This window comes from Pteropus medius, unplaced genomic scaffold (genome assembly GCF_902729225.1).
Source record: "Pteropus medius unplaced genomic scaffold, Ma_sr-lr_union100, whole genome shotgun sequence".
Classification (NCBI taxonomy): domain Eukaryota; kingdom Metazoa; phylum Chordata; class Mammalia; order Chiroptera; family Pteropodidae; genus Pteropus; species Pteropus medius.
The window spans coordinates 14,463,981-14,484,540 of record NW_024349804.1 but is presented as its reverse complement, the minus strand read 5'-3'; the positions used below and the strand labels follow the sequence as shown (position 1 = coordinate 14,484,540).

The following is a 20,560-nucleotide window of genomic DNA, read 5'->3' as shown; positions in this document are numbered from 1 at the left end:
TGACCAAAGCACCTCGCTGGAGCCGTTCCTGGGCGGGGCGCGGCTGTCTCCTGTTCTGCTGGCGTCTGTCTGTCCCAGAGGGGTCTGTGGGCTGGGCCGGCTGCCGTCGGACAGCCCCGGGGTGGCGGATGCGGCCTGCACTCCTGACCCTTCCTTACTGCCCTTCTGTTGCTGCCAGGACTCAGGGGATATGCCCGGAAGGGTGTGGCAGGGTGGCTGCGTGTCCGGAACCCTGCCGCCCAGCTGCTGAGGTGGGCAGAGGCACCTGTGCACCCACCAGGCCAGGCCTGTGTGCAGCCCAGCGGGTCCCTGAGGACCACTGGGGCAGCTCTGCCACCCATCCCCGGGGCCAGAGACTGGGCACGCTGGTGGGGGGCTCGCCCCTGGCAGCTGCCTTCCTTCCTGGGAGGTATAGCTGCTCCAACAACACGCATTGAGATGTGAATTTTATATGTTTGTAGAAATTCTGTTACTTCTACCTCTGTGAAGCGTCCTCCTGGGGTCCTGCTCGGTGCCAGCTCTGGGTACCTTCTCTGAGTTGGCTGGCCCTAGGCGTGTCCTACCTGCTGGCCTCCTGGGCCCCCTGATGGCTGCCTGGTGCGGCCCTGGGGAAGCCAGCCCTGGGCCGGCCACCAGCTCAGGGACCAGGCTTCCCAGGCTTCTGTTGTCTGGAAGTCTCCCTTTCTGGAGCAGGTGGTGGGAAGTGGAGTATTCCAGAACATCTTCGTCAGATGAACCCGGGACACAGACCCAACGGGCATCTCCAGGCAGTGGAGGGCTGCAGTGCCTGATGACCCAGCACCACCAGGGTCCTGGCGTGTGGCTGGTGGGCCATCCCCTGGGCGACTGCCATGGCCCAAGCATGGGCTCTACGGATGGCTGGCTCCCCGGGGTTGGTGTCCGCACATCTGCAGCCAGCCATGTGTCCTGGCCCCGGGAAGGACCATGGCAGCATCTCCCACCTTTTATTCCGCCCGTGTCCTGCCTGACTTTCCACTGCTGCCCTTAGGTGGGGTGGGGGGCAGGCCCTGGAAGCAGGCTTAGGCTGGCAGGCCCGGAGGGTGCTCTTCCTCAGAGGGCCTCAGAGGGGACAGGAAGCCCCCAGGTGGCTTCTTTGGGCATCTGGTGAGTGCTCTCCAGGCCACAGGGCCTGGCTCTGGCCTCTGGGTGCACACTGGCCATGTGAGCACCTGTCCTTGCCTTCCTGGGGGTGGTTTGGGTGCTGGGTAGCACCCATGAGGTCACCTTCCTGTCAGTGTGCAGGGGATGGCTGGACAGTGCCCCTGAGCCTTGGGAGCCAGGCGGGCGGCACTGCTGCTGTGTCCTGTGTGTTACTTGCTGATCCCGCATCTGTTTGCCACTGCTTCTGTGAACCAGTGTTGGCCACGGCCGGTGTCCTGAGCTGGTGGCCCTTTGCATGAGGCCTTTAGTTTAAGATCTTGGCTGGGCAAGGGGCAGATCTTGGAATGTGTTTGCTCCTTGGTGCCGACGACGTGCTCCCCATGCTGGGGTGAGGCACTGGACGAGGGTGGCCCAGGGCCCGTGGTGCAGGAGCGAGCCTCGCCTACCACCGCCGGATGTACTTTTTTCTTTAACAGCAATAATTAGCCATTTTGGAGAAGGGGCGTGTCCGCCTGTGTGTGTGCATGTATATGCATGTGTGCATGCATGCCCACGTGTACGTGCACATGAACACAAGTATGTGCCTGTGAGCATGCCTGCACATGCACGTGGATGTGTGCCCGTGCGTGTGCACAAGTGTACATGTATGTGCACTGTGTGCCTGCACATACATGTATGTGTGCACGCATGTGCATGTGAGTGATGACAGGGAGGGAACCTGGTGGCCGAGAGCTTAGCAGGACAATGGCTGTGCCCAAGCTCTGTGGCTGGGCCGGGCCTGTTAGGGCCCCGTGGCTGTGAATGTAACAGTCCCTTGGGCGGAGGGCGCCGGCTGGCCTGCGTGAAGCCGGCATCAGCCGGATGAGCCTTTGCCTGCGTCTGGGTGTGGAGAGGGTGGCCTGGATCAGGCCGCGTGGCCGTGGCTGCTGTGGCTGCCATGTCTTCTGGCCAGTGGAGCCCAGAGCCTGCCACGGTGCCTGGTTTCACCTACCGTGCTTTATTGCTTGTGATCCCGCGACGGGGGTGACTTTCCTGAGACCCAGGATGTGCCAAGACAGCCCGCAAGGGCCCAGAGTGGGGCGAGCTGGGTCCCAGAGGAGACAAGTGGGTCCCCGGCTTCCGTGGACGGGAGCAGCAGGAGGGTGGGGGCCGTGTGGTCCTTTCGCCTACATCCCGATGCTGCTGTTTCTCAATAAAGCCAGAGTTGACGGAACCAGGCTCCATGCTTCTTTGAGGCGTCCCCAGCCCGCTAACTTTCTGGAGACTAGGCTAGACCAGTTGCAGGGTGACTTGGGGGACCGAGACGCCTTCCCTATCTGGCACCCCCTGGTGGGTGGGGGCTCTGCTGCAGGCCTGGGTGTCCACAGGTGGTGTTAGGCCCACTTGGGTGGGGCAGTGGGACCCTAGAGTCTGTAGGGAGGGGGATGACATGGAGCTGGGGGTCCAGGCTGGAGAACAGGGAGCGGAGGGGTCAATGAGGTTCAAGGTGGACATAGCCCTGCCTTGTCCCTGGGGACCTGAGCTGGCCTGGCTCCTGGCCCACCCCTTTCCAAAGAGTCTGCCATCAGGGGTTCACCAGGGGTGCTTCCTTTTCTGGGGTCCTCGACGTTGAACCCAGTGTCAGTGTGTCTCGAGGCCTGAAGGCGGCAGCATTGGGACATGTGTGGCCCTGGCCGGGTCCCTGCGTGGCACTCTGGCCCCGGGGCATGGGTCACTTTGGGATGGCAGCCCCTGGACCGGTCTGTTTTGAACAAGACGTCCCCCATGTGGCCCACCAGTGGCCCTACCTCTGAGGTGAGTGTGGACAGGCTGCCTGAGGTGTGGCCACACAGTGCGCACACGGACACAACCCGGGAGCTGGTCTGGGCCAGCTCTCCGATTCAACCCGTGGAACCAGGGACAGCGTCCTAAAGCCATGAGGAGACGGGCCTGGGCCCAGTGAACGACAGGGACTGCGTCCATGTGCGCTGCACAGGAGGCATTGCGTGGAACCCTGCCACCATTTAAACAAGGCCAGCCTTGGTGCGTGTGGAGGGCCACCTTTGCTCAGACCTGGAGCTGTGCCTGGGTGCCTGCCGTGTTCACCCGCCCTGGACAGGGGCCATGGGGACCGGCACCCCACTGAGAGGGCGGCCCATGGAGCCCAGACCTAGATAAGGAGTGGGAGGGGCTGTGGCCCCTCAGGGTACAGGGTACTCTGGAAGTGGGATCCCCAGGTGCATTCCCAGGGGCTGTGATGGGGCAGCCAGGCACTGATTAGCCATGTGCACTTGTGCCAGTGACGTGACTTCTCCCTGCCTTACTTTCTTCACTGTGCAGAGAGCGCACCAGCCCCTCTCACAGGCTGCTGGGGGGCTGCTGGGCATGGGCCGGGCCTCCCTGTGGACACTGGGAGCTGTGAGAGTAGATTCAGGGCATGGGGAGCCAGCCTGGTCCCCGGCCGGCCTGGGCTGGCGGAGGGACTGTTGGGCCCTGAGCCCTGAATGGCGAGGGCCGTGGCGTGGCGTTTCCCACCCTCCGGAAGCATTTACTGCACAAGGGTGACAGCAGCTTCATGTCAGGCGTTTACTCCTGGGGACGGTCCAGAGAGTGAATTTGGCCCCTGCGTGGCCTGCTGTAGCCAAGGAGCCAGCACGCAGCACCAAGCCTTGACCTTGGGGAAGGCCACACAATGGCTGGTGGAAACCAGCTCAGTCCTCCCGCTGTTGCCTGGGGCTACGGACAAAATGAAGGCGAAAAATGCACAGGCGGGGGGTGGGTGCTGATGAGGGGCCCAGCGGGGGCCGGGTGGTTGCCTGGAGACTCAGCAGGACGTGGACTCGGCTGAGGGCACTGTGCCTCCTGCAGTGGCACCAGGTGTCCCCAGGAGCGGCCAGCACTCAGGCTCACCTTCAGGGGTACCTGTGGGCGGCAGTCAGAGGTGAGCACCAGGCCCAGGCAGCCTTCCCGCCACCTTCCAGGCCCTGCACGCAGGTGGACAGGGCCCACAGTGCACAGGCGGCCACCTGACCAAAGGTGCAATTAGACACAAGCACAGCAATACTGTGGACAGATGCACACTCATGCACACGTGCAAGGACAGGTAGACGGGCTCACGCTGCATTCGCTGCCAGTCAGGATGCCTTGACCTTGGCTGGACACCCCCTGACCTTCCAGGGCCTCTGTGCCAGTGAGCATGCCTGCAGGGACCAGGCAAGGTGCCCAACCTGAGCTCACCACTTCAGGGCCCTGCTCCTAGGGGGACAACTGGCCCTGAGAGGTGCCGGGGGCCCTGGAGAGCCCTCCCCAGGACCTTGACCCTGAGCGGGCCCTTGCCTGAGGCCCCGGACCGCTGCTTATCAGCTCCCTCTCCAGAGGGGGTGGCTGCCCACAGCTGCAGCCCCTGTTGCCCACGGGACCACTAGGGGGTGGGGCTCCCTCCACGCCTCCATCTGCTCAGGAGCGAGCAGGGACGACCCCAGAACTCCTGACCTCGGCTGGGCCCACGGGCCACTCCTGCAGAGCCAGGTGAGGGGTGCTGCGGGGTGATTCTCGAGTAGGGGCATAGAGGGTGGCCACAGCCCAAGGGAGGGAGAGCGAAGAGGTGGGGGAGCTTTTCCCAGAGGAGCGGAGGCCACCACGGGAGTCAGCAGCCTTTCCTGCAGCCCTTCCTGGTGGGTCCAGGTGCCTGCTGGAACAAAGCACCACTCCGGGGTGACAGGGACAGTGACGGGAGTGTCTCTGTCTCACCGGGGCCATCTGCACAGGCTTCCCGCCTCCACTTCTAGTCTCTCCACCTTCCCTACTGCCTTGGGGGGGTGGCCCTCCAAGAGGTGACCAGGAGTGGGTCTGGGCCAGGCTCAGCAGGCCCTAGGGTGCACCTGAGGCAGGTGGGGTGGCACTGGGTAGAGGACTAACAACGCTCCTTGTCAAGCCCCGAGGGACACCTGGCCCAGTGCCCACAGCCCCTGAGGACACCCACTGTGGCTTCTCACCAGCTAGAAGGGCCACGGCTCGTCACCCTGGCAACTGGGCTCCTCGCAGGGCAGGTGGGAGATGGCAGTTGCCTGGCCGGCCCCCCTCCCTGACCTTCCCGTCCCCTCCCACCCAGTCCCCACCCTGCCGCCCCTCACCTGCAGCTGTAGCTTCAGGGCCCGCACGTGCCGTAGGGACTCCATGGTTTCCCTGACCAGGGCTAGGACAGAGGGGAGGAGGGCAGCTGAGCCCCAGGCAGGGCTGGCCATGAGAACAGCAGGCCCCAGCACCTGCCACCAGTGCTCCCTGGCTGGTCCTCCTGTGTGTCCCCTCCTTTGTGCTGGTGGGACTATGAGACTGAGTGACCCCAAGTGACCACGGTGCAGAGGAGCAGTGACTGTCAGCTGAGCTGTCTCTCAGCCCAGGGCTCTCTGTGCGGGCCAGGTCGTACCCTCTGGCCTCCGTCGTAGGGCTGTGCGGGCAGGGCCCCTGGTGCTAGGGGCTGCTGAGCCTTCAGCCTGGTGTCTGCTCCACCGGCGGCCAGCATGTGTGTTACAGACCACTGACCCTTTAAGAGGTGGCTGCAGGCCCCGCCCAGCCCCTGCTTCACTGTCCCTGGCTGCCCTCCAGCACAGCGCCGATGGCACCTCCAGCCAAGGGCCCATGCTACCAGGAGCCGAGATCCAGGGGGGTCTGGCTGCTCCTAAGCCGCTCCCACCAGTTGGAACTTTCTCTTCCCCTTTTTAACCAATCAATACCTGAGCGCACGTCATAACCATCGAATGGTCTTACAGGGTGGGCTCGTTTTCAGGCCCATCACCTCCAAACAAGACTCAAGTAACAGCCCCCCCAGGACCTTGACCATTCGTAGGACGAGGCCCCCCGAGGGTGAGGTGGTGGAGCTAGGGGAGGGCTGGGTGGCCTGTCACTTGGGAGCTGGTCCCAAAGCTGGCATCCGGACCTGATGCCCACCCCTGTACTCCATGCCAAGCCCAGCACGCTCTCCCACAGAGCCTCCCAGGACAGCGTGGGGCCCCCACCCCACCCCCAACTAGCAGGTGTGTTAGGGGGAGGAAATCCTGGCCTTCCTCGAGGACTGGGGGACAGGTGGTCCTGGCTGCAAAGAACCGCTGAGCGCTGACAGCTGGTGGTGATGCCCCTCAGAGAGGGCTGTGGGACGCAGGCGTCGAGTCTGCACTGAGCCTGGGGCCTCGGCCACGGGACCCCTAACATCAACTGCCTGCTGGCCCCATAGCCTGGCCCCCACCTGCTCAGGAGGCCCAATGCTGCCCCCATCCTCCTGGGGCCCTGGTAGCTGAGGCAGGGCCCAGGGCAGGGCTCTGGCATTCGCTGAGGGCTGCTGGCCAGGGTGCAGCCCGTCTGGGCTTTTCAAGGGTCCCCAACCCAGGCTGGCCCCTCTGTCTGTCAGGGTTCAAGTGACCTGCAGCACGAGGCAGGGAAGGGGCCTATGGTCCTCCATAGGCAGATGCCCGGCCAGACACGGGGAGATGCTTTGACTGTTCAGGAGATGAAGGCAGCCCCGTTCCCTCCAGACTCACCTGCAAACTCAGGAATCTGTGAATCTTCCACTTCGAACAGCAGCTCATCGTGAATTTGGGCGACCAACCTGGAAGACACATGGCCCAGGAGGGCGTCACCGTGACGCGGGCAGTTAGGACACGCCACTCGATCAGCGGCCAGGGGGTGTTCGCTGGGGTGTGCACACCAGGCGCTCTGCAGAGGGGCCAGCCCACAGAGCACCTGGGCCCGGGGGGGGGGGGCTGATGCCCAGGGTCGCTGCTTTATAACCTACCTGGCAAGGGCACGGGTGGGGAGGGGCGCAAGGGAAAGTCTAGGCTGCAGGGGAAGAAGGTCTCCCCAACCCCCCGGACAGCACGGCGCAGGGTGCGGGGGCTTGGCATGGATTTAGAAGGAGAGTTTCCACTGACCGCCGGTGTGGGGCCTGCAGTGAGAAGGCGAAGGCGAATCTGCATGCAGGGGACCCTGGGAACACGCCCCCCATTTTGAATGCGAGCTTAGGGGAAGGTGACGGGAGGGACAACCCTTTTAAATGTACTTTTGAAGTCAAATACTTAATAAAATTTGGAAAGTACATTCAAAATTTGAAAGTGTAAAACAAACCCCCCCTTAGCTCCCCAGCTCCCCGGCCCATGCCCCAGGCGCTAACCTGCCAGCCCGAGGCTGAGCTATGTGCAGAGCCCTCAGCTGCCCTGCTCCCGGGCCCTGCATGGGCACCTGCCGCAGCCCACCCGGCCAGCTCCTGCCCAATGCCCGCTGGGCCCCACGACTCTTCCTGACCCGACTGCCCATCCCGGCCTCCCCCGGGCCAGTCCCCGCGCTGGAGGCCGCCTGCTCTGTCTGTGCAGACAGCCCCAAGCTGACCCCTAAGCCCCGCTCAGGCCCCCTTGAGGCGTTTGTCCCCGCCTGCCTGGCAGAGAGAGGAAGCAGAGCTGGGGGAGCTGTGGGGAGGGGCTCTGGGAGGAGCCCTCGCTGCCTGAGAACCACTGCCCAGAGGCGGGAGGGCTGAGGTTCCAGTGACCAGGTTCCAGTGACCCGCAGGCAGGATGCAGCCAGAGGGACACAGCGATGGGCTCCTGAGGCTCGGGTTGGCTGCACAGAACACGTCTGTAGCTGGATCCAGCCAGACTTCTCACGCTCTTAGAAGGTGGGGTCTGAGTTGGCTCGCGTGCCTTAGGCAGATGACATGCCCGAGACCCAGTGCCCACCCCTCCCTCGGGGTGCACTCAGGGAGGGGGAGGGGCTGCAGCCCTCCAGGAAGGACAGTGGATGCCAGGGGCCTTGTGTGCTCTGTCCTTCGTGTGACCTGGTCGGTCTCTGGAACTAGGCCTTTGAGGGCTGGGGCCACGTCCAGTCTTGTCACCTCGCTGCCTGTCCCCGCAGGCGCTGCACGTGGAGGAAGGGGCAGCAGGCAGACCGCCCTGCGCGGTGACGCAGTGGCCCAGCGAGCAGGAATTCGGGCTGCGCTGGCTCTTCTGGTGGCTGCCGTGCGGGACTCCGTAGCAGGGCTCCGTGGGGGTCTCCGCCGTGTGGGACTGTGTAGCAGGGCTCCGTGGGGTCTACCGCAGACACTCTTCCTTCCATCGTCGTCGAGTGGGGTGGCAACGGGGCCGTGTCCCCAGCTACAAACGTTTCCCAGGCTCTCGGGGGGGTGGCCCCCGAGGGGCAGACCCTGCAGCCCCCAGGCAGGCTCTGTGAAGGGCTGACGTGGCTGGGAGCTGGGTGCCCTTCTGACCATCAGTACTCTCTCCTTTGGCCGGTAAGGCGACACCTTACCACGACACCAAGAGGGAAAGGGCCAGGGAGCCAGGGGACTTTGGTCCTGCGGCCCTGCACCCTCGGCCAGTCAGCAGCTGGTGCTCCGGGCTTCTGACGAGGGGGCAAGTCCGCTTTCTGGAGCATGGGCGGCGGCACTTGGGCGTGTGGTACCACTGTGAGCGCGCACCCCAGGGTGAAGCCTTGGGCGTCATGCACCAGGCCGCTGGCCGCAGCCCCTGTGACTGCCCCGGAGGGCTGTGCCTGTATTTGCGGGGCAGCCTCTGGCCCGGTGCTGTCGCCGTGGCCCTTCCAGATGCCGGGTCAGGCTGGCGGTGCTGGCATCGCCTTCTTGACTTCACCGCGAGGCCTCTGGCGGGGTCTTTGGCTCCCACGGGACTTCGCTGTCACATGGGCAGAAACCTCGGAACAGGCCAGTCTTGCAGTGGTGGTTTTCACACCTCTCGAAATTACATCGTGAAGTCTGAGCCTAAGAATAGGTCTGAGCTGTTAGTCACTCACGTCACTGTCAGCTGACGGCGACAACACCACATCCTACCCGGGCAACAGGACACAGGGAAGCGGTGGAGGCAGATGCCCCGTGCGGGCGCGTGAACACAGGTGCCAGGTCCGCTGTTCCTGGGAAGCCAGCTGACTGCTCAGGTTACTGCCTGTCCCTCTGTCCCTCTGTCCCACACTGGGACAGGGCGCCCCGTGGGGACAGTCCGGCAGAGCCTCGCCTCCCCTCCTGTGTGTGGCCTGCCTCCTAGGCCCTCTGTTCCATCTGCTCCACGTCCCCTTGCTGCGTCCCTGTCCACTGCAGGCGCAGCTGGGAGGACGGCCCGCCTGCCTTCCCTCCATCTCGACATTCGAGGTCCTGCCACCTCCGGCAGTCCCGAGGCGCCCCTCCTTGGCCTCTTCCTGAGGCCAAGAGAACAACCGTGCCTCGGTGCTGGGCGAGACCTGGCGCAGGGTACCCTCGGGAGCGCCTGCCCTGGGAGGTGGCCAGAGGTCCGAGGGCCGCCCGGATGGCGAGCAGGGACCCGACTTCCCCAGGAGGCCCTGTGCCTGCCCTGCTGTCTTCGTGCTGAGCACAAAGGAGCCAGGCCGCCGCCCAGGGGCTGGGTCAGGTGGGGTCCTTGTCCCTCCATGGAGGCCCACGGCTGGCTCAGTTCTGCACGAATGTGGACATTCAGGTCGCGCCGAGCCTGTTTCCCCGTGCCTCACTCGGGTGTTGTGGCCGACAGCCCAGAAGCTTCCTCCCAGCTGCACCATGATCCGACACCTAGCGAAGCGTTTGCAGAGGCCGTGGCAGGCCCACCAACGCTGACAACCCAGCCCAAGACAGGCGAGTTCTCCAGGCGACAGCAGAGCTCGCAGCTAGAAGCCCCCCGGGATTTCCTGCTGGGCGAGGCCCCCTAGGGTGACTGGACAGGCCTCCAGAGGTGCGTGCGTCCCTTGCACGACTGTGGGCCTCCCGGACACACGTTTCCATCACGCTGCCCAGGCAGACAGCTCACACATAGCCCACGCCTGCCCTGTGGACATGGCCCACATGCCCTCCACAGCGTGGGGAGGACGCAGCGCGTTAAGTGCCACCGTGCTCCGACCGCCAGACATGACACGGACCGTCATGGGTCATGGAAGCATTTCTAAGGAAAGGAGGGGCTGCTGAAGGAAAGAGGGCCAGCTGGGCCGTTAAACTCCTGGGCGAGCATTGTTCACACTTACCCAGGGCTCTGCCACCAAAAAAGACCCCAGGTCCTCACATATCAACTGTTTTTATGGATCCCACAAAACCTGAAGACGGATCAGACTTTTCTAGACTTACAACGTCACAGATGCTGAACCACCTGCCCAGGTGGTAAGCGGGACAGGCTGCTCACAGCCCTCCCACGTTTACCCCCTCGACACGACACAGGTGAGCAGGACACGCGCATTCAGAGATTCACCAGAAGACCCCTCGGATGATCTGGGCGTGGCAGGGGGGACGCGGTGCGGGAAAGCGTTTGCTCTCTCTGCTCTTGTCTCTTGCCTCCCCAGTTCCTACAGAAGTCAGAGCCATAGCCCAGACTCCACCCAGTACAGGGACCAGAAGGGTGACTGGACAGTGCTCCCAGCCGGCTGGGGTCTCAGGCATGGGACCCTCCAGCCCTTCCCCCAGGCCCTGGGGTGACAGCACAGGTATGGCCTCCTGCCAGGCTGCTTCTCCCCAGGGTAGAAGATGGATGCAAAGAGGGGTGGCCGACGGTGGTTCTGTGGGGCTGGCGGAGAGTCTCCTCCCCTCTCCTGGACTGGGGTGGCCTTTGCCTGGTACGCACTTATGCGCAAAGTGGCCGAAACTGCCAAAGAGACACAGGCTCACAAATCAGCACGAAGAGTAGAACATACGTGAAAACCTATCAGAGAGGGCTTGGCAAAGAGAGACGAGGGTTTCAGAGAAAGGAAAAGCAGGCCTCGGGGATGCCGACTCGCGCCGCGCCCCAGGGAAAGCTGTGCGCAGAAGGAGATGGGAGGCAGGAGGCAGAGCCCCGCCGGCCTCCGCGCCAGCGACATGCCCGCCCAGAGGGATGTGGGGCGGTGAGCGCGGCGCCCCTCGCCCCTCGGATGGGGCCTGCAAGTCTGATCCACATGGTCTGGAGAAGCTGCTGCCCACCTGCTGTGACCTTCTCTGCCTGCCGGGAAGCCCCTCTCCCACCCTGCAAGACGGGAGGGAGCCGGACCTTCTGGGCTCTGACGCGCTCACTTGTCTGGGGACTTCAGGTTAGCCACAGCAGCCACCTAAGTCCCCAGAGGACTCAGGGAGCCGGTAGGGGCTGGTGAGGGCTCCCTGTCACGCGCCTGCCCTGGGCTCAGGAAGTGGACTCCAAGGAGCCGGTCCGGCAGAGACCAACCGAGAGCCATGGCCCAGTCCGAGCCCTGAGCTCCAGGTACGTCTGGGCACTGGCTCTGGGGTGGGGATGGCCACAGCAGCCGACTGCGGTGGGCGGCAGTAACGAGGTGGGGGTGGTGGCAGTTTGGAGCCCCCATGTCCTGTTTGAGGCACAGTGGGGTCCACCCATCTCCGGGTAGGCAGTTGCTATGTCCAAAGAGGTCAGGCACCCAGAAAGGAGGGCCTGGGAGAAGCATTTCTGCACCAGGTTGACCTTGAGAGACCTCGTGGCGCCCTAAAGTCAGTGGCCTGCTATCACCGCATGCAGCATGGCAGGCCCCGGGCCCTCCCAGGAGTTCAGGCTCCAGGGAGTCCCTTTGCTGGGGGTGTGATCTTGTGGGAATCGTGACCCAGACCCAGGGTGGAAGCCTGGGAGGTGTGTGGGTGCGGGCCGGCCCCAGAGCAGTAGGCCTTGTGAGCCCTGGGAGGGGCAGGCGCACGCGCATGTGGACGCTGGGCCGGGGAGCCTGGCTCTCACTGACCTGGCCGTCAGGGTTGGGGAAGAGGCCACCGCAGCAAAGATGTGGACCATGGCCATCTTGCAGAGGTCTGCAGCCGAGCCTGTGGGCACAAAAGCTTCTGCTTCATGGACCATGTGAGGCCCCGGCCCCAGTGCCGGCCTGCACTGCCTGCCCAGGCCGCTGTCTTAGTTATCTATGCTGTATACACATGACCCCACACCCAGCAGGTCACGACACCCCAGATCGACCGTCTCATGGAGCCCACATGTGTACTGGGGCCTCTGCTTGGGTCTCAGGCTGAGATCAGTGTGTGACCTGGACATATTCTCACCTGGAAGCTCCACCGGGCAAGACCCACTTTTAAGTGACCTCAGCCTGTTGGTGCTGGGGGCCGTGGATGCCAGGGGCCACGTGAGCCGGGGGCCAAGGGTGCTGGGGGCTGCGGGAGCTGAGGGTGTACTGGGTTTGGATGCTTGCTTGAACTCTTACACCTGCCAGGCATGAGGAGTACAACAGAGAGTCCCAGGCCAGAGTCAAGGGTACAAGCTGCAGGCTTGGCCCTGTGCTGGCTAGATACACTCCTGGGGCCTTGGTCCCCCTTTGCAGACACAGGGAGAGCCCTGCTCCAGCCCACCTTTGGGGGAAATGTCACACTTATAAAGATGACCACGTTCTGGGCACCTGCCACCTTTCGGCGCTGTTCCACTGCTGCCTGACAGTAACTGCCAGGGAGGACAGGAAGAGGAAATATCGTGATGATGATCTGGTGAGTGTCACCCAGCCCCGCAGCTGCCAAAAACTCGAGAAGCAAATGGACCCAGCAGGCGAGCCGAAGGCTCTGCGTACCTTGCACCACGAAGTTTACTGCCTGTCGCTCTGCCTGTGCCCGGAGCTGCGGGTCCCGCTCACGAATCCTTGGCAGGTGTCTCCTTCTGCCCATGATGGACTCCATGTAGCCTGGCCGCCCGAAGGAAAGCAGCATGAGGCAGACAGGAAGGCAGTGCGGAGCCCTGGGGCCGGGGCTTCCCTGGCCAGGGCCAGGGCCCGGGCAGGACTCCTCCCGCTGCAGCCCTGAGCCGGGGCACCGCTGGGAGCTCGCCCAGAGGCCTCCTGGTCTGTGGCGGGAGACAAGGACAGCAGCAGGGTGGCCTCTGCTTGGCCAGCGGCACATTTCTGCACTCCTTGGCTGGATTCCCGAAACGGCATAGCCACTCCAGTGTCCCTGGCGTGGATGAGGGCTCGGTGGGGCGGGCTGCAGTGGAAGAGGCAGCAGTCTTAGCCTTTGCCAATTTTAAGAAAGATGTGACCACACGGACACGCTGGGAGCGGCCGGAGTCCTCCGCCTCACCTGCTCCGGCCAGTCTGGGCTCCGCACCTGCCCACCTGCCCACCTCCCTGCCCACCTCCCTGCCCACCCTGGCCGCCACTCCAGGTCGTGGTCTGGCTCGGGAGGGCGTTCCCCAGGGGTCTCGTCTGCTGCTCAGCGCCTCGGTGCCCTGTTGTGTCTTCCACACGCAGCCCCGTCTTTGACACTGCCGGAAGGTGCTTGCTTACCCGTGGGTCACCTGTCCCCATGGATCACAGCCCCAGCAGGGCCAGGCAGGACACATGCTGGCCCTCGACAAACGTTTAGGGGAGGGTTTGATGATCGCTTTAGTATTTCCTTACAGCGTCTGCCCAGAAGTGCAGTTCCTGGGTCAAAGGGCATGCAGACGTCACATCTGGACACAGGACGCCCCATGGCCCTTCAACAAAGATACGGGCAAGGAGGGCGGGTCTGGCTCTGGGTCTCCGCTGCCCAGGGCTGGGTCCCACTATGGAACTGGATCACAACACTACCCGCTTTTTAGAGTTGCAGCGAGCATCACATAAGTTACTTTAAGGGAAGCCACCAAAATCGTGCCTGGCCTCCGGCGAGAGCTGCATTTTTGTTGTATTTCTGTCTGCAGTGGTCCTGGCTCCGTAAACTCTCATCAACACTGGGTCCTATCACTATTTTAGCATTTAAAAATTGATAGTGTTACGCTTTTCTCAAGTATGGGGCTCCTGGCGCACGGATGGTCAGGGCTTCTGGGGTTTCAGTGAGGACACAGGTGGCTGCAGGCACAGGCCGGGCCGCGCAGGCCTCTGTGGGGCTTGCCCCCCAGGCCCAGGGAGCCCGAGGCCTGCCCTGCACGGGGCTGAGTGTGCCTGGCACACACAGAGGCTCCTGCACCGGCTGGTGTCCGGACACGTCGTCGGGACCAGGAGGAGCCTGTAGAGGGGCCACCCCGGGACCCGGGCTTTCGGGTGGGCTCCAGAGAAGGGTCATCAGCAGCCCCTCCTGGGAGAGTTCAGGAGAGCCTGGCGCTGAGGGACACGCAGAGCCGGCTCGGAAGGCGAGGCCCGCGAGGCGGCCACTGCCACTGGCCCGTCCGTCCCCTGGAGCGCACGCCGCGTCCTCTGCCCCCTCTAGGCCGTCCTCCTTCCCGTCGTCCGCATGAAGTTCTGCTCTTTTCTTTCCTTCCCTCTTCACTCTGCTGCTCTTCTCCAAACGTCTTGTGTTGAACACAAACCATCTGTGTTCACAATTCCTTTTTTTCTTCTTAAAATACTTTAAAATATTCCTTCACCTCTGGGTTCAGTGTCAGCTCGGCCACACCCCAGTGTTTCATATGACATGCTTCTGCTGCCATTTACTTCTAAAATGTGTAATTTTATTGAGACTTCTTTTTTAATCCTAAATCATTCAGGAGTGCAATAAATTTCCAAATAGATAGACAGATGGATGGATGGCCACACGCATAGATAGCAAACTACCTTTTCAACTTACTGAGGTCGCAGAACACGTTCTCTTTGATGTCATTTGGAGTCTGTGACCAAGCTGTGAAGTTGTCACATACCACATGCTTTTCTAAGAACATATGTTCTGTTTTTAGGTGTAGGATCTTACCTCTCTACGTCTGTCTGTCCATTTATCACATTCTAACTCAAGCTGGTTAACTCTGTGGCCTCACGCACAGCCTGGCTCTGGACTCTTGTCGGGTGGAGCCTTTCGGTCCCATTTATCCAGCAGGGCTGGACGATCATAAGGCCCCGGCCCACCCAGGCTCCACGCCCCCCATCTGCCCGCTGTTGGAGTGGCTGCTGTGTGGGAGTGGGGAGGTGCCCGCCAATGGCTATGGCAGCTGCTGGCTTACCTGTCTGGTGACACCGGGCAATGGTTGCTTGAGCGAAGTCCTTGATTTTCTTGTACTTCTGCAAAAAGCTCTCCAAAAACCGGGCAGCTTCCTGAACAGAAACGCCAAGGCAAGCAGCAAGCCGCTCCTTCCCTGCATGAGCAGAAACACCAAGGTCAGAAGCGGCCCCAACTCACACCCAGCAGGGTGCATGGAAGTGGCCGGAAGTGACCGACAGAGGGGTATGGGAGACTCGGTGAGTCGAGGTCCAGTTGGCGCCACCGGTGTCTTCTGATTGGTCGGGATGGTGCTGGCTTTTGGTTTCACATGTGAGTGCAAGGTGCTGGCCAGCCTGGAGTGGGGCCTGGTGATCGTGCGTTTATTCCACAGTGTGGGCTGAGGGCCTGCCCGGTGTGGTGGGTGAGGCCGTGAAGGAGGCAGAGGCAGCGCGTGCTCTCAGCCTGTCTGGAACTGTGGGAAGCTGCACGGGGCGCAGAGGAGGGAGGGAGGCAAAACTCCTCTGCCGAACGATGAGCAAATGTTACCCAGGGTTCCCCGTCCCCAGGATTTTTATTGCAAGACAAACGGTTTTGTCCAGACCCATATTTGGGTCCTAGAGGACAGAAGTATTCCTGTGAAGCTTCTCACTGCAAGCTCTCTCGTTGAGGCAGCACCCCGAGTTCCAGGATGGCATCCCAAGTCTTGTAGAGCTTGCTGGATGCAGGTGCCACACAGATGGGTCTGGGACCACACAGATGGGTCTGGGTCCAGCTCCGTCACTATGAGAGGTTCTGTGTGGCCTCGGGGGAGCCACCGACCTGCAATAGCTCTGTTTCTTCACCTGTGAATTAGGAACACTAGTCCTTACCTCCAAGGGTTATCGGGGGGTGGGGGTGGGGCATGAACTGAGGCAGGTAAGGCTCTAAGCAAACTGGCCCAACTTGGTACTCAATGTGGAGTCATTCTCTCCCATTTTCTTCCAGAAAAAAATAATTTAAATAGGGGATGAGGAGCTCATGAAGACAGACACAGGGCTGGGCTGGACAGCAAGGTCACGGGCAAAGCCCTGGGCTCTGAGCGACTACATCGTTGGAAGGGACCTGAGGGACAAGTGGCTGAAGACCTGAATCCTGGGAGAGCGTGGCCACGACCAGGAGTGGGCTTGCTGCCTCTGCACCGGGTCAACTCTGGGGCCACCTCTGGGGCCACACTAGAGGGTACCCCAAGGGCCTCTGGACAACATGGCCTAGAAGCCTCAGCCCAGAGGTAGGTGGGGTGTGGCGGCAGAGGTAGGAACTGACATACCTCTCAGAGCCTGTCCTCTCCTCAGCCAGCCACTCCTGGCCCCGGCTAGTGACGCTTTCAGCGGTTCCGGACAGAAAGAGTTTACATCGTGGGAGCGTGAAGGGGCAGATGTTTGCTTCCACAGCTCGGCCACGAAGGGTGAAAAAGGTTGGGGTGCCCTGTGATGCACAAAGTTTCTCCCAGAAGAGGGAGCTTTTGGAGCCCCCAGTCCTTCCTCTCGGTCTATTCATTTGGCTAGAAATGAAAAAAACTCCAATTTCCCTTCTAAGGCTTAGTTAAGATCATGTGATAGCTCCACGGACACATTATACTGAAATAATGCATTTAAAACTCTTTCTTCCATGACATTCCAATCACTGCCCCTCAGCTATGGCTCTCTGATGGAAAACTCCATTGGCTTTCAGGAAGGAATCAGAGGGTGGCTAGACACTTTCAGTAGATCTGGCTCGGTGAAACCTTGAGTCTTCTCAGCTGAATCCTTTTTCATGTCTAATCTGCTGTAAAGCCCAGTCGGCCCCAGTCAATATTTCTGATATTGCAATTTTCAGTTTTAGTATTTCCATTTGGTTCTTTTTATTTTCTGAGATTTCCTATTTTTTCATTCATTATGAGCATATTTTCCATTATATCCTCGAGCATAGTTATAATAGTGGCTTTAAAATCCTTGTTTGCTAATTCCAACCTCTGGGTCATCCCAGGATCTGCCTCCTTGGTTGCCTTTCTTCTTGAGTACGAATCACGTTATTTCTTCATCTGTCTGGTAGCTGGGACTGTATCCTAGATATAGTGAATGATATGTTGTAGACGCTCTTGATTCCGTTATGTTTTTTTCAGGAGTACTGACTGTTTTTTTTAAAGGGGACAGTTAATTTGGCTAAAGTTAAACTTCAAACTTTGTCCGTCTGCACTGGGCAAGCTAAAACCTCAGATCAGTTCTTGTCACCTTAGCTGGGCTGTCTGAAGTCTGCCCCCGTCAAGCCTAGTCGTGGGTCAGCCAGAGATGTGGGCAGAGTTCGTACCCGGGGTTTCGTGGTCTCCTTCAGCCCGCTCCTTTTTGAGATTTCCAGATTCTCTGTTTGCTCTGAACGCTGCCCTCTGGTTCTTCGAGCCAGTGAGACCACGGGTTTCTATCGGTGGTGTAGCCGCCCCTGGCACTGACTGAAGCCGGCCTTCAGGTGACGAGCTACAAACGGGGAAACTCGCCCCGTGCCAGTCCTTCCTTCCAAGTGTCAACTTGCCTCTAATTTCTGTTTCTGTCACTTTTCAGAACCTTTGGGCGGTTGCTTATTAGATCTTTTCCACAGTTCGCAGCTGACATCTGTGAGAGGGTGGTCTGATGGGAGCTCCTTGGCCATTACAGGAAGCCACACTTCTCCTCGAAATCTACGGCTGAGAAATAATCCCTGTCCTTCCTTTGGGGGAGCCGTTGGGCCACCTGAAGGGCAGGGGTTGGCCAAGGTCTCTGTACCTGAAGGAAGCCTGTTTGCAAGAGGAGCAGATGACGTGGCAACTCCAAACGAAGCAGAGACAGAGACTGAGACAGAGAGGCAGGGTCCAGTCAGCTCTCCAGGCCCTGCATTCTCCCCTTGCCAGTGGGTCTGTCACGCTCAAAGGCCACTGTCCTCCCTGCCCCCAGGAAGGAGAGCTTTCGGTTCTGCAAAGGCTTCTGTCCCATGCTCCTTGTAGACTGGCTCCTTCTTTTCACAAATTTCCCCCACACTTCGATTCGATGGGCCAGGTTTCTGCCGTTTAAGCTGTAATCACATGCCGGCTTGTCTGCCCGAGAGGAGGATCTCCTTGGAGGGGCGACAAGGCACTCCCCATCCCTTAAACCCTGTATGAACACACGATCTGACTTCTCCCACAGATGGCTAATTACACCCTGTGCACGCTACAGCTTTAAGAAGGCCTCTCGCTCCTCACCTAACTGCTGTTTCTCACTCTCGATTACAGCTCTGGGGTCTAGCAAGCGCCTGGCACATACGGGGCTCCAGGAACGCTGGCTGGTCTAACGGGAACACACCAGACTAAGTCCTACGGGCTCGTCAAAACTCAGCGTAGGTGCTGCTGCTCTGGGCGGGGTGTCCAGCTCCCCACGCGCCCCCTCCCTGCTGCCCTGGCCAGGGCCCTCCCCACTCAGCGCTGTGTTCTCGGGCCTGTTCGGTGTCTTTGCTGACCAATGTCAGCCCTCTGGGAGCAGCACTGCGTCTCCCCCCACTGCCCCATGGCCCTCTGTGAGCTAGGTCCCTGGCGCACACTTGGTGACCCCCGCTGCTCGAACGTGCGCGGCCGTGGAGGCAGACCGAAGAACGCGTAACACTTTGAGAAGAATCTAGTGTTAAGTGACGTGAAGAGCAGAAGGAGCACAGGGCAAGGCCGGAGGCGGGAGGCGCTTCCTGGAGGAGGCGTCTCCTGATGCGTGCAGAGGCCTCAGCAGGGCCGGGGTGCGCGCCCACTCGGGATGCCGGAGGAACAGGGAGCCGCAGTGGCCCTCAGGTCAAGGCCCCCGCGCGGCAGTGCTCGCTGCCGTTTCCTGCGGGGCCGCCTCCCCTGGCAGAGGCCTGGCAGCTCCTGAATGCCACCTGGGATGGGGGAGGTGCCGGGCCGGCTGCCCCATAGGCTGCCAGGGCTGCACAGCCATGATGGCCTCCCGAGCTGTCCCTGCTTGTTCCCAGTCCTCTTCCTCCCCGCAGTCCCTCAGCATCGTCATCACAACGACCCTGCTCTCTGAAGCTGTGCCTCTGCCATGTGCCCCCAGTATTCAGAGCAGTGGCATGTCTACGTGAACACACGTCATTTCCACCCACGAGGGCCGGCCAGTTGGAAGCCTCTTGGTTGAATTTCCACAGGGTCCCAGCAGCTCAGGAGAGGTGACATGTTCACCTGGCAGGCTCCGGCTTCACACATGAGCGGGACAGACATGGCCCTGTGCTAATGCCACCGATGCACAAGAAGCGGCTGTCCTGCTGGCCGGCGACACAGGAACAGCAGAAACGGAGGCTTGGGGCGGGAACCTTGTCGCGGGCAGGGCTAAAAGCAGCCGAGTCGCCCCTTCACCAACACCATGGCTACTGAGTCCCCGCTGATGCAGGAGCAGGTGCCTCTCCTCTCTGGAGTGAAGCAAAGCACCGGCTCCTCCAGAAAGGGACAAGCTGACTCTGGTGCCAGGAGCCGTGGGGAGGGCCACGCCTGCCGACTCCGTGGAGCTGGAGAGTGCTTAGCACCTCAGCCTCGCCGTCCGCCCACTGGGTCTGAGGCCGCGGCCCCAGCACCCGCAGCAAGGCCCAGTCACTTGAGGTGCGCATGGCCATGGCTGAAGGGACGGAGGACCGACGTGGTGGCAGATGCTAAAGAGGAGGCCAGCAGCGCAGGCCGCTGCTCCAGCAGCCCTACCTGCACATTAACACATTAACCCGGTGCGGAGCTGGAAGGCCTTGCGGAGGGCCACGTGGCTGGGAGGGGACGGCGTCACGAGGCCCGGCCGGCCGGGGAGCAGAAGCAGCGTTCTCTTTGCAGAGACAAAGCTCATGGTGTCCTGTAGCAAGGCGGCGAGGCGCCAAAACCTAATGTAACTGGCCGAATGCTGCCTTCCCGCCAGACGGATTCCAGAAGGTTCGGGAGCCCAGCAGAGAAGAGGCTGGTCCGAGGGCAGCAGCCCAGTGTCGCCCTCCTGGCACCCACTGAATTCAGGTCTTTAAACAAAGATGCTCGGTCCATTTCAAAGACTGTACACGTGGTTTCAAAAGTGGGTCTGAAAGAGCACCCAGCTGTTTACTGGCCCAGCGAGCATCATGGTATGCTGTCCTGCGCCAGGAGGGGCAGAGCTGGCGGTGGCTTCTGCTGCACGGAGCGCCCGGGGCCGGGACAGTGGGGCACACAGGGGAGCGGGCAGGGCTGCGGAGGGCAGAGTGCAGAGGTCTGGGGAGGTTTGGAAAGCGGTGCTTGGCAGACAGGGGCCCACCACTCCTGTTCCCCCAGGTCCTCATGGCCTCCTGTGACCCCTCCCCTGGACGCGGGCAGACCTGCCACTCGCTTCTAACCGATAGAACAGGCTTCTAACCGACAGAACGGGCGTCGGTGTCAAGAAGCACATGATTGTGTGACTCTGTTACATAAGAGCGGCTCCACCTGGCTGCCCTCTCCCTCCCCGCTGGCGGGAGCCACCTCGTTGGGAGACCCCAGTGGGAACTGGGGGAGCCGACAGCCGGCAGGAGACTGAGCCTGCAAGTGTGTCCCCCGTGGAGCTTCGGTTGAGCCCGCAGCCCTGCAGAGGACCCGGCCACGCTGTGCCCGGACTCCTGGCCCGCAGAAACTGTGAGATAATTCATGTGTCG

The 20,560-nt window shown here is 61.4% G+C and overlaps 1 protein-coding gene across 1 annotated transcript in view; it reads right to left on the bottom strand.

Annotated features, from left to right (window-relative positions):
- Nucleotides 1-3,255: 3,255 nt before the first annotated feature.
- POLN (DNA polymerase nu) overlaps nt 3,256-20,560 on the bottom strand; it is an 86,800-nt gene continuing 69,495 nt past the window's right edge. The window contains exons 20-25 of the mRNA XM_039837994.1: nt 14,943-15,074; nt 12,610-12,720; nt 11,785-11,863; nt 6,636-6,703; nt 5,235-5,296; nt 3,256-4,023 (exon numbers count right to left, since the gene is read on the bottom strand). Coding sequence (XP_039693928.1) covers nt 3,838-4,023; nt 5,235-5,296; nt 6,636-6,703; nt 11,785-11,863; nt 12,610-12,720; nt 14,943-15,074 — 638 coding nt within the window. The 3' untranslated portion in view covers nt 3,256-3,837. The remainder of the gene's footprint in view (nt 4,024-5,234; nt 5,297-6,635; nt 6,704-11,784; nt 11,864-12,609; nt 12,721-14,942; nt 15,075-20,560) is intronic.